The sequence below is a fragment of the Delphinus delphis genome, chromosome 1 (assembly GCF_949987515.2).
Source record: "Delphinus delphis chromosome 1, mDelDel1.2, whole genome shotgun sequence".
NCBI lineage: Eukaryota > Metazoa > Chordata > Mammalia > Artiodactyla > Delphinidae > Delphinus > Delphinus delphis.
Genome location: NC_082683.1, coordinates 75,838,237 through 75,852,520, shown reverse-complemented (window position 1 = coordinate 75,852,520; position 14,284 = coordinate 75,838,237). Strand labels below are relative to the sequence as shown.

General features: G+C 34.7%; 1 protein-coding gene across 1 annotated transcript in view; it reads left to right on the top strand.

The window, feature by feature from the left end:
• The window catches only part of SELENOF (selenoprotein F), a 38,677-nt gene extending 27,874 nt beyond the window's left edge, over positions 1–10,803 (top strand). Inside the window, exons 5-6 of the mRNA XM_060024904.1 lie at positions 7,392–7,441; positions 9,930–10,803. Of these exons, the coding sequence (XP_059880887.1) occupies positions 7,392–7,441; positions 9,930–10,061 (182 nt within the window). The 3' untranslated portion in view covers positions 10,062–10,803. The remainder of the gene's footprint in view (positions 1–7,391; positions 7,442–9,929) is intronic.
• The last annotated feature ends 3,481 nt before the right edge of the window (positions 10,804–14,284 follow it).

The following is a 14,284-nucleotide window of genomic DNA, read 5'->3' as shown; positions in this document are numbered from 1 at the left end:
AGAGTTGTTTTGGCTTTTTTTATATCAGTTCTCTGAATGATAAAGTGATCATTCTTATTCCTAAAAAGTTTTGGCATTTGCTTTTTAATTATATTCATTATTCATATTTACTGACTTGTCTTATTAATAATCTTTTGTGACTCAGATTTTCACGAGGTCAAGAATAGCTTGCAATTAGCCCTCCTGTTTGTGATATCAGGTTTTCTTATGTCCATGGTAATAATTTCTGCAGTTACTAGTTCAGTCTTTAAAAGATTGAGTGTAGTTTATTAATCCTTAGATTGCAACTTAACTATATATATATTTCTTATGTATAATTAAATTATCAAACTGGTGGGTATTTGTAGTCATACTGTCTTTTCCTTTTGAAACATTGGATTTTAATTCTATGTATAAATATTTAATTAGTACAAGCTTATTTAAATTAAGATTGTTTAATTCCACAGTCTATAACCATATTTAATATAATTATGTATAATACCAGTATTTTCAGAGCCCATGAGAAAATAATACATTTTTTTAAGTTTACTTAATTTAAATTAGACACGTCATAAAACAGAAGAAAAAATTAATGTTAAATTATTCCAGAAGAGAGGAGGATTTAAAATTTGAAATGTCTTATCCACATTAAATAACTCAGGGTTTATGAAAAAAAAAAAGTCCCAGATCATATGCCTTAGCTAATTCCAGGTATACCTCCTAAAATACTTTTGTTTTCCATGTTATGGTTAAGTAGGAAAGTCAGTATGTATAAAAACGTCTCATTGTATATTGGACCTAGTGTTTTATCACTTTTGGTGACATCAAAAGTAATGATGTTAAGTAAGTATGTTTTCCTTCTCAAGCATGAGTCTTACCATGATAAGGATATGTCTGTAGTCTGTCTCTATCAAAAAATGTAAATTTTCCATAATTTTGTAGGTCTTGGCAAACTTTTTCCGTAAAAGTCCAAATAGTAAAGATTTTCAGCTTTATAGGCAACAAGGTCTCCATTGCAGTGATTGATCTTTGTTTTTATAGTATGGAAGCAGCCATAGAAAATATTTAAATGAATACATGTGTCTGTGTTCCAATAAAACTTTATTTATAAAATCAGGGAGGCCCAATATGGCCTATGGACCATAGTTTGCCAACCTCTGTATTAGAATCATAAACCTTCGGACACAGAAAGGAATTTTAAAATAATGTAGAACTTGAGAGCAAATAGCTTTTTGCCTCTCGTACCCACTTTGGTTGACTGGTAGTGATGCCTAGGATTATGATGCTACCTTGGAGTTTTGCTGGAAGGAATACTGATTCGTTAGCACTGTCTTCATCAATTTTCTCATTTATAAAATGGATTAATAGGTGGTGTAAAATCGGTTAATATCTACCCTATAGGACTGTTTTGAGGATTAAATGAGATAACATGACTCTCTAGCATTTGAAACTCTTCCCTTCACTTGTGTGAACAGGTCATTTTATTCTCCTTTCCTGGCATCTCATCTACCACCCACACTTCAAATATTGGTGTTAGTCGGGGTCTGTGTATTTTCTTACTCTCTTGAATGATGTCCCACTCCCTCAGTTTCAACTGCAGTGTTCACCTGATGACTCCCAATCTGTATCTTTAAATTAAATCTTTCCTTTTTTAGATACCATACTTCTGACTGCAAATTGATGTTTCCACTTGCATGGTCTCATAGTATCTTAAACCAATGTACATATAAGTCACCTGGGGATCTTGTTAAACTGCAGAGTGTAATTCTGTAAATTTGGTTTGCATCCTGAGATTCTACATTTCTAACAGTCCTGTAGACTGTGGCCTACATTTTTAGTAGAGAGGCGTTAAACCCAGCATGTTCAAAAACTAAATTAATCCTCTTCTCTGATAAAAGTATACCATCTTCTTCCCTGTTTCCACAAATGGCAGTATCATCAAGCAAAGTATAAGCATGAAACCCGAGAGTCATGATCAATATTTCTTTCACACTTTATGCCCCGTTAGTCACCAAGTTGTCTCTTCCCCCTCCTTAATAAACCTTCATATCTTTGGCCTTCTCTATGATTTTAATCAGCCCCTTAGCATCTTTATCTGGAAGGATTAATTACTTATTATCTGGCCTGCCTGTCTCTTTTCCCTTTTCTTCTATTCTCTCCTACACAACTACCAAAAAAAAAAACCTTTTCCATAAGACAGATTTGATTATGTGACCCTCTTATTTAAAATTACCTGTAGTTCCCCATCACATATAAATGTCAAATTCAGCATCATATACAAGACCTATCATGACCTGGATTCTCTTTTCTAGGTTCACATATCTAGTTTATGTGCAGAACTATTTGCAGTTCTCTGAACTCTGACCTCTAAGTCTTTGCACACACTGCATGTTCTTCCTGACTTATGCCTTTACCCATTTTTGTGACGAACCCCTATTCATTCCAAATTTAGTTCAAGCATTATTTTGGGATTGCCTTTGGACAGAATTTTACACCCTCCCCTTTGTGTTCCATAGCAGTTCCCACATAATATTGTAATGTATTTATTTAATTTACTGGTCTTCTGCCTCTACCAAACTAGGAACTCCATAAAGCTCAGAAGTTTTTAAATTTTTTTTATCACTAATGTATCCCAGATCTTTCTAACACTGCATCTCACATTAAGAGGAATTCAAATATTTATTGAATGAATGAATGGATTTGCTAAATTTATCTAATTCAAAGGTGGCTCTACTTTTGACAAATGGGAAACTGGTGAAAAGCCTGTGTTTATTGGTTATATAGCCTTTATGGATTTATAGTCTTCAAATAGTCCTTTTCTGACTTTATTATTCTGAAAAGTCATAATCTTTTTAGTTTGTCTTGTCTTCATTATTGTACCTCCAGTCTCCCCAAATTCTCTTATTTAAATTGCCGTTCTCTGAACGTTTTTAAGTGCTTTTAAATTGTCTTGTTGGGAGGACCCAAATGACTCATGATTTTGTACTCCAGATAGTTTGTAAGTAAATATTCTTGTTTTAGAGATACTCTTCGATACCCAGTAGTTTTCACTGAGCACAATTGAGAATTCAGTTCTGTTGTTTGTTGTTGCTGCTGCTCTTCTCTTTGTATTGTTGTTTCTGGGTATGATATGACATTTTTGTTTATATTCTGATACAAATATACTTATTTCTACTCAAGGGGAAAACATCTAATTATCATTCCATGTAATTTTATATGGCAATTCACAAATCTTAATTGTACCTGCCATAAGCCCTTATTTATTAAATCTTAAAACCAATAGAGTACATTGTATGACTACTTGTAATGTGGCCAAAGGTACATTGTTAGATCTAGCCAAGTGTATTTTGCCTCTATATTTTCACTTGTTTATGATTTTGAAAATAACATAGTTCAAACATTTTTCTTTGACCTCAAGACATATCCTTCCTGTTATCCCTCATCCCCACTTTTCCTCTTTTTGGAATGAGGAAGAGGATAGATTTTTATTTTTTAATACTCTTCATAGTTAACTTTGAAGAGCCTCTGATTTATAAGGAGAGTACCATGACTTTCTAAGCAGTGTATATAGCAAAACTTGGCTCTAAGGTCTCCTAGGCAGCTACACAAATGACATGCTGATAAGATTCTTGAGGACAAAACTGAAACATTCAACGTTACCACTTAATGTTTTCTAATCATTTCTGCATATTTGATCGTTTTGAAGTGTTATTTACAAATCTGCCTTAATAATTGACAAATAAATTAGCATAGGAACATTTTCTTGAAATAGAGTGACTGAATTAAGCCCTTTAGGAATTTCCAAACTGATATCACTTAGTTATTTTTAAAACAGCAGAAAGAAAACTAGTAAAATAAGTTACTCTGAGGTCTTTTTTGCAAGTCTCTTGTATGCTCTTATAGCCTCTCCTAGTGCCATGTGTATATAGTAAGTATTCAAATATATTTTAAAAGATTAATTTACTGCCTGTAAAATGTGATTTGCTACCGCAGGGTATTTAATAGATACTCCCCTCAGTCAAAATTAGAAGCTTGTGGATTTATACATAGCAGAGAGAAGAGAAAAGAACTGATGAAAATAGTCATTAGTGACTCATCTTAATATTTCTTTTCAATTTATTCCCTCATTCCGGCCTGTTAAAAAAATCTTCTGGGGCTTCCCTGGTGGCGCAGTGGTTGAGAATCTGCCTACCAATGCAGGGGACACGGGTTTGAGCCCTGGTCTGGGAAGATCCCACATGCCGCGGAGCAACTAGGCCCGTGAGCCACAATTACTGAGCCTGCACGTCTGGAGCCTGTGCTCCGCAACAAGAGAGGCCACGATAGTGAGAGGCCCATGCACTGCAATGAAGAGTGGCCCCCACTTGCCGCAACTAGAGAAAGCCCTCGCACAGAAACGAAGACCCAACACAGCCATAAATAAATAAATAAATAAACAAATAAATAAACTTCTGAATGACAGAAAGTTATAGGTTCTGTTATAGATACAAAAAAAAAAATACTTAAGAATAGTTCTTTTCTCCAGAGAAGTTTCTTATGTAGTAGTGACCACACTGTGTATTAAATTATGCTTTGCACAGATGTGCATATAGCATTTGCCAAAGGAATGGTTATAAAATGCAACAGCATATCATAAGCTCATTTTTCTTTGGGGATTCAGGAGTATTGGACAACTCTTAAAGGATGAAGTTAATAGAGAAGATATTCTAATAAGCCAGAATAATATAATCAGTTTTATTTTGAACTAAATTTAGTAGGGGAAGTTTAGATGGGATATCTGAGTGTCTTCCAAAAAGCCTGCGAAACCTTAAAAAGAAAAAGCATTTACTAATCTTTGTTTAGTTGTCCTAGATGCACATATATAAAGATCTTCATGGTGAAACATGTCTATAGTGCTATTGCTAGTTAATTCTAAGTTTAAAAAATAAGTTCTCAAAAGCATGTGTGCCACTATAAAATCTAATCAGAGGCTGTTGCAAATGATAACAGAACTGGAATTAAGAACTGTCCTCATTTAGGTATCCAAATGAAACATCCCTCTTGTATTTATCTTTTTTAATGTATTCTAAAATATTTTAATTTGGACAGTTAGACGTGATCATTACTAAAAACTTGATCGGGGCTTCCCTGGTGGCGCAGTGGTTGAGAGTCCGCCTGCCGATGCAGGGGACACGGGTTCGTGCCCCGGTCCGGGAAGATCCCACATGCCGCGGATCGGCTGCGCCCGTGAGCCATGGCCGCTGAGCCTGCGCGTCCGGAGCCTGTGCTCCACAACGGGAGAGGCCACAACAGTGAGAGGCCCGCGTACCGCAAAAAAAAAAAAAAAAAAAAAACCTTGGTAAAATGTAGATCAACAACAACCTAAAAAGGGAAACATTCATTTAAAACTTCCCCAAACCCTATGCTCCAGATATAACCCCTATTAAAATAATAGTTATTGTTTTGAACTGTTAGGTATATTGTGCTAAGTATTTTATATTTTCTCACTTAATTTTTTTAAAGATTTCATTCAATGCTTCTAGGCTTTTTCCTTTGCAAATATATATTTATGAATAAATATATAAAAACATTAGTGTAAATATATAAAAACAATATATCCATCTTTTCATAACAACCATGGGGAACAAACTGATCTATAAACCTTTATATATGAGTTTGCATCTATATCACTAAATACAGAATAATATAATTTTTAAATTATTGGATGCACTTCATAGTGGTCCATGTTAATTTATTTAACCAGTAGCCTTTTACACACTTAGATTATTTTCAAATCTCCAGACTTGGTTAGCAGGATCTTATATATCTTTGCATTATAGTGTAATTATTTCCTCATAATAAAGAAGTTCCTAGAAAGAGACTTGGAGCTCTAAAGAGTATGCACGTTTTAAGACTTTTGGTTCATTTTGCTAAATACCTTTCAGGAAGGATGTGTCCATTTATATTTCTCCCACAACTAAGCCCCGGCAAAATCTTCTCTACCCCCCTCTCTAACCTTAAATATTCTTTTTAATTTTTGCCACTCCAAATGAGGTTACCTCATTGTTTTGACAGTTCTTTGATTATTTGTGAGGTTGAACATTTATTTCAAACGTTCAGTGACCATTTGTTTATTTTTATATTACATGTTCCTGTCCTTAGTTCATTTCTCTAGTACCTAGTATTTATTTTTTTCTTATTAGTAGAAGCTCTTTTGCATACTGTGTAAGAGAGAATTTTCCCCAGTATGTCATTTTTACTTTTAACTTTGTTTATAGTAATGTTTTGCTGTACTGAGTGTCCATTTTTATATAGGCACATCTATAAAGCATTTTCTTTAGGATCATGCATAAGAGAAGAATTTTATATTCCATATTCCAAGTTGTCTGTGTTAAATGCTGTGGTAGTATTCTGAATCTTTTTTTTTAAACACTTATCACAACTGAAATTATCAGTGATGTGATTGCTTGTTTAGCATCTTTCTTCCTCATCAGACTATAAACTGTATAAGAGCAGGAATTCTGTTTTATATAGCTTTATGTCTGCTATCTGGTATACAATAGATATTCAAAAGTATTTATTGAATAACACACACACACACCCCCCCAGATGCACGCACACATAATCTCTCTCTCTCTCTCTTTCTCTCTTCGGTTTGCTAGCTTTACCATATTAAAAAATCCAGGTATTTTTCTCTCTCTAGATTTCCTAATCGGTTTCTTTGTTTTATCATTCTGGTATAAGTATCACATAGTATATTATTAAACAATTGAACAAATTCTCCCATATTTTACTTTTTCTAAACTGTCCTGTTCTCCAACATTTACTCTTTTATTATTATTTTTTAATTTATTTATTATTGTCTGCATCGGGTCTTCGTTGCTGTGCGCGGGCTTTCTCTAGTTGCGGCGAAAGGGGGCTACTCTTTGTTGTGGGGCATGGGCTTCTCACTGCGGTGGCTTCTCATTGCAGAGCACGGGCTTCAGTAGTTGTGGCTCACGGGCTCTAGAACGCAGGCTCAGTAGTTGTGGCGCATGGGCTTAGTTGCTCCGCGGCATGTGGGATCTTCCCAGACCAGGGCTCAAACCGCCGTCCCCTGCATTGGCAGGCAGATTCTTAACCACTGCACCATCACGGAAGCCCTCAAACATTTACTTGTATAGCTGAGTTTTACTGTCATTTTGTCAAGCCCTCAAAATCCCATTGTAATTTGGGATTTTTATTAATTTGAAAAAATTAACATCTTAAAATATTTAGTCTTCCCATTGAAGAATATGGGATATCTTTCCATTTTATATGTGTTTTAGTTTCCTTGATTTTTCCATATAGGATCTAATTTTTTATTTATTGAGTTTATTTCTACTTTTTGTGTTGACCTTTGTAGCTAGCTTGGATTTGGAAGTAAACAATTTGAATATTTTTTTTCTTTTAAGCTTTCGTCAGGAGTGATAAACCCAGACTATTCAGAGGACTACAAATCAAGGTAACGCAATTTTAATGTGATCCTTTTTTCCAGCATTTTCTTTTTTTAATTAAAAATTATTCAGATATTTTAATTGACTTTATTTTTTAGTGCAGTTCTAGGTTTACAGAGAAATTGATTCGAGAGTTCCCATGTACTCCCACCCCCACCTTCCAGTTCCCTTATTAACATCTTGCATTCATGTACATTTGTTACAATTGATGAACCAATATTGATACATTAACTAAATTTCATAGTTTGCATTAGAGCTTATACTTTGTACAGTTCTAGGAGTTTTACCAAATGTCATGTATCCACCATTACAGTATCATACAGAAGTTTCACTGCCCCCAAAATTCCCTGTGCTCCACACCCCACCAAACTCCTGGGAACCACTGATCTTATTACTGTCTCTATAGTTTTGCCTCTTCCAGATTGTCATATAGTTGGAATCATATAGTACGTAGCCTTTTCAGATTTCAGATTTTTAACTTAATATGCGTTTACAGTTCCTTTGTGTCTTTTCTGTAGCTGGATAGCTCATTTCTTTCTAATGCTGAATAATATGAATAGTATTCTGTTATACCATGGTTTGCTTTTCTGTTCATCTGTGGAAGGACATGTTGGTCGCTTCCAGTTTTTAGCAATTATGAGCAACAGTGCTGTATACATTTTTGTGTAGACAAACGTTTAACTTATTTGGGTAATTACCTAGGAGCATGATTACTGAATCATATAGTAAGAGTGTTGGGCAGTTTCTTACAAAGCTAACCTGTTTTCCAAAGTGCTTATATCACGTTGCATTCCCACTAATAATGAGAGTTATTGCTCCACATTCATCAGCATTCATTATTGTCAGTGTTTTGGATTTTAGCCATTTTAATAAGTGTGTGATGTTATCTCATTGTTGTTTTCATTTGCAGTTCCCTAATTGAGAATCTTTCCACATGCTTATTTGCCATCTGTATATCTTCTTTGGTGTATCTGAGATCTTTTGCTCACTTTTAAAAATTTTAGTTATGGTTAAAAAAAAACTTAAAAGTAGTTAAGATGGTAAGTTAAATGTTAAGGGTGAAGTTCAGTACTGGTAAGTTAAATGTTATGGGTACAGTTCAGTAGTGTTAAGTATATTCACACTGTTGTGCAACAGATGTAGAATTTTTTTGTCTCGCAGAACTGGAACTCTATACCCATTAAACAGTAATTCCCCCTCCCTCCTGCCTCCAGCCCGTGGCAGCCACCCATCTACTTTATTTCTATGATTTTGACTACTTTAGATACTTCATATGAGCAGAATCGTACAGTATCTGTCCTTTCATGACTGGCTTATTTCACTTTAGCATGATGTCCTCAAGGTTCATCCATGTTGTAGCATGTGACAGGATGCTTTTTCTGCATCTACTGGTATAAGATTTCTTGTTTAGCCTGTTGGTAGTAATAGATTACATTAATTCATTTTCAAATTTTGCACCAGCTTTGCATACTTGGAGTAAATCCAAATGGGCCATGGTATATAATTCTTTATACACTGTTGGATTTGATTTAATATTTTGAACATTTTTGCAACTATGGGCTATGTAGTTTCTAATTTTTGGACTAAAATGAGTTTTTGAATAAAAAATTGAATTTTTAAAAATAATTTATGTAGATAACCTGACCCAAAAGATTTTAGTAGTAATGTTATTGGTTTATTAGCTTAGGGGGCCAATTTCTAAATTCCAGAAATGGGTTGAGAAGATACCAAATGCAAATAATCACATCAGAGCTTGTCTCCATCTCTGAAGTTCACAACTCTAGAAGACCTAGTAAAACTGAAGCATAATTGCTGAGTTTCTCAGCTCCCTGCATCATCACTGTTGCATTTTTAGTTACATGGTCCTTAATTTAGCATTGAAGACTGATCACTTAATGAATGGGATCAGGTTTGTTATCACAGTTACCCAGAGTCAGAATTCCTCAGAGCTCTCTGGTGAAATACTGGAACGCACTAGTAGGTCTGAAGTTTCAGGAATCCAGCCGAATTATAAACTAATTACAACAGAATAAATTTTCTTTGGTTTAAGAAATCTAATGAAAGTCCAATACAGAATTGTCTGATAGTTTGTATGCACAGCCTATTTCAACATGGCTCTTAAGAGTCATTCTCATTCAATATTTTGAACTTGTCTGCCTCCTTCATTAGATTTTCAACTCATTTGAGAGTTGGAGTGTGTCATGTATGCAGTAAATACTTGTTACATTCAAGAATAAGCTTAAATCCCAAGTAAACTGCTTGATACCAACAGGTGTTTCTCTTCAGAAGTAAAATGTGATTTCTGTTTTAATTGTCATTTTTGATGAAATCCCATTACACTGTTTTCTAAAAGACTTCCTTTAAGAGCTGTTGTGATGTTATGTCTAAAAGCTTATTACTATTAAATTTAATTAAGCTGGATTGAATTGATTTGGACTTTGGTTGAAACTGAAAAGGCTCTTTCTAAGCAGAAAATGATATTCTTCTTTTTTGTAGTATGTTCGCGGTTCAGACCCTGTGCTAAAGCTTTTGGACGACAATGGGAACATTGCTGAAGAACTAAGCATCCTCAAATGGAACACAGACAGTGTAGAAGAATTCCTGAGTGAAAAGTTGGAACGCATATAAATCTTGCTTAAATTTTGTCCTATCCTTTTGTTACCTTGTCAAATGAAATGTCACAGCACCTAGAAAATAATTTAGTTTTGCTTTCTTCCATTGATCAGTCTTTTACTGTGAGGCATTAAACATCTAATTAAAAGTTGAAGTGGCAGCACAACCCATGTTATGTAAGGAGTTGGCAAGCTTAACAAAACCCATTTTTTATAAGTTTCCATCCTCCATTTGTTGATACCACTAACAAAATGCTTTGTAATAGTCTTGTGGTTAATTATGCAAATGATAATTTGTGATAATTGGTCCAGTTTTACGAACAACAGATTTTTTAATTAGGGAGGTTAATAAGGGAGATGATTACTGTGCCTCATGTGCTGTGTGCTTTTTGAAAGTGAAGACAGAAAACTACAAAGCAAATAAGATATACCGAGCCTCAACAGATTGCCTGCTTCTCAGATCCTCTCATATTTTTGTATTACCCAGCTTTCCTTTTAATAGAAACGTTATAGCTTATAATGAATGCACTGCATAAAAACTGTATGGCTTCATTCTTGTAAAACAGATTCAAGATCTACGGTAAGAGTGAAACATTCACACAGAGATTCGCATTAATGAAGACTACACAGAAAACCTTTTTGTGGATTTGTGTGGATCTGATATTTAGCAAATTTTTGTGCTTTACATTCTTACAGAAGAGTAAAGTTAAAAATTATCATTTGTAAGACCAGAATATAAATAAAACGTTTCAAAAATCTTTCTGAATTTGAAATCTATTTGTTCTTTCATGTTTAAAAATGACATATTTCTCAGTGCATTTTCTTTTCATATAAGCCTTTTTTTTAAGCTAAAAACACTAAAATATCTACATTGTTTAAAACTTCTAACTTACTGTGGGTAATAGTATTTTGTCTATGATTTTTTAATTTGTCAAAGTGCTTTCATTTGTGAACACATTTTTTCATTTATATCATGTAAGGAATTTCTCTTAAAATATAGTTTTTTAGGAGCTATTAAAAATGATTTTTCCACTTCCCTGATGGCGCAGTGGTTATGAATCCGCCTGCCAATGCAGGGGACACAGGTTCGATCCCTGGTCCGGGAGGATCCCACATGCCGCAGAGCAACTAAGTCCATTCACCACAACTACTGAGCCTGCACTCTAGAGCCCACGAGCCACAACTACTGAGCCCATGTGCCACAACTATGGAAGCCTGTGCACCTAGAGCCTGTGCTCTGCAACAGGAGTAGCCACCACAATGAGAAGCCCACGTACCGCACCACAATGAAGAGTAGCCCCTGCTCGCCACAACTAGAGAAAGCCTGTACACAGCAATGAAGACCCATCACAGCCAAAGATAAATAAATAAATAAAAATAAATTTAAAAAATAAATTTTAAAAAAATGATTTTTCTTTGCTTAACTTTCTGTGTGATGAAAGTGACTTCTTAAAGGGTGGTTCACTAAGAGCAGCATTCATCCAAATGACTTTAGGTCATTTAAACCTTACTAACTTAACAAATTGGTCTAATATCCTATTATGTCAGCTCATTCTTAGGATAAATTCTTATAATCTGGAAACTTTTATTTTGAATTAAACTATCTTAATGAAGGATATTTGAAAGCCTTAAAGACAATTCTACCAGAAAATGTTTGTAGAATATTTAACAAAAGTCCGTTATTAATCTTTACTGGCATTTTATGTCATGTCATTTTAAATTTTAAGACATTTTTTAAGCCAGCTTGAGAATGAAAAAATACTATGAGGAGTCCTGGCAAACAAACTGTGGTCTATTTTTGGTCATCCATAGTAATGGAGAGGGCCATCACTTTGATAGTACAAGGCCCTGGATAATGTAATAATCCCTAATGGTGGTTATTACTTCAGAGCAAAAGGGAGGTGAAGCCAATCACGAACAGTGGGAAAAAAACAGCACGAGAGGAGTTGCTGCCACATACAGAAAAATAGTTGGATAGAAGGCGTGAAACTTCAGAACTTCTGGGATTGGCATAGAAAACTAATTGGACTATTCTCTGAGCAGGAAGAGCCAATCAAATGAGTATCTGGCACTGGGATTTAAAGCGAGAAGCCTGAAAAGTCTATTATATTCAAGTTATTATTAGAGATCAAAAGAGGCTGAAGAACCTTAAACTTTGAAGAACTTGAAGCTTTAAGTTCTTGAGTTGATGAATAAATGTGTTATCTACCAAGCTCCACTATTTTAATTGGGAGGTTTGAGTTAATTAGCCAATCCAACTGTGTTTCACCAATTCCAATCAACAGCTAAAACCTTTTTAAAGAAACAAATCTTGATTACTAAGAAAGGGGTGTATAAATACTGAGGCAAAAAAGTACCATTTTATAGCCGAATTTTGACATTTGATTAAGCTTATTCAAGTTCACAAATATGGATATGTAATAGTTGATATTTATAAATTTGCTCCCCCTGCCAAAATTATGTTACTTATAACGTAAAACAGTTAACGAGTCTCTAAATTCCTGAATTTGGCAAAAGCCTCTTACAAGGAGCGATGAGCAAGAACTGACATTTCCTGTTTTAAGAGGATTTGAGACTTGAAAGCCAGTCTAAAATTAAAGTTAATAAAATGCATAAAATATTTTTGAAAGCAAAACTGCAAAACTTTGGAAATTAAAATTGGCAGTAGCTAGCATGTGAAAGCATGTCTACAAATATGGGAAGTAGGAGTACAGATTACACATATGAGCACAGCTAGGTATTTCTTTTACTTGAAAATTAAAGTAGCTTTTAATTATATCCTGTGATGACAGAGAACTTTTTCTGGGAGGAGAGGGTCTGCGTTTATGATCCAGAATTCAAATTTAGACTTTTGCTGATTAAAATAAACATTTTACCTTCAAACTGGTCCTTAGCCCAGGAATCAGTAACATGAAACATTACCTAGAAATACTAAAGGAATAAAACTAAGAATTGTCTGAGACCTCTAAAACTAATTCTTTCCTGTTAGCCACTCTTGAAATAGACTATGAATATGTACAGCATTTTATCTACCATTATGAAGAGATTGAAGTTTAGACCTTAAAATTCAAAACTTTTTTAAAAAACCATTTTGGTAGAAAAACTAAGAGTTGATCCTTATTCACAAATTCTATATTTGCAAATTCACCTGCTCATTCAAATTTAATTGTAACCCCACAGTCACAATACTCTTGGCACTTTTGAAGTCATCCACGGATATGCGCAAGGCAGTGAAAAATTTGAGTGCCCCAATGCACACATTCCCAGCCAAGGTCAGACAAAGTGACACTGCCTTGCTTCAGCTCATGCTGTGAACAAGCGTCCTTTTCACAGTCTATTTAATGCCACATTTTTTGCATTTTTGTGCTTTTTGTTGGTGATTTTGCTCTGTAGAATGGCCCCCAAGCGTAGTACTAAAGTGCTGTCTAGTGTTACTAATAAGTGCAAGAAAGCTGGGATGTGCCTTGTGGGAAAAATACATGTTTTAGATAAGTTTTGTTCAGGCATGAGTTACAGTGCTGTTGGCCATGAGTTCATTGTTAGTAAATCAGCAGTTATTTTTAAAAAGGTGCCTTTAAACAGAAACACATAAAACAAGGTTATATATCGATAGGTTGGCAAAAATGTGACCAGAGACTTCCAGGAATCTAACCCTTTGTATCCCCTAAGAGCAATGGTTCTGTGTTCGCCAGTTCAGTGTTTGCAGTGACTTTATAGAACATAATAACTACTGTAAGTAATGAGGATTGACTAATTTACCATTTTTACTGAGACATAATTCACATTTGAAATTCACCTACTTGGAGTATGCAATTCAGTGGCTTTTTAGTATATTCACACAGTTATCCAACCATCACTACAATCTGAATTTAGAATATTTTCATCACTCCAAAAAGAAATCCTACATGCATCGGCAGTCAGTCCCACACCCACCTACCCTCGGTCCTCGACAGCCTGTCTAGGTTGTCTCTCTGGATTTCTGTCTGTGGATTTGCCTATTCTGGACATTTCATATAAACAGGATCACAATATGTGCCTTTTGTGTCTGGTTTCTTTCACTTAGCATGTCTTCAGGGTTCAACCATATTATAGTATGTATCAGTCCTTCATTTCTTTTTTGTGGCTGAATAATTTTCCTTTATACAAATATACCACATTTTATCCATTATTTGGTAGACATTTGGGTTTCCACTTTTTGGCAACTGTGAATAACACAGCTATATACGTTGATGTACAAGT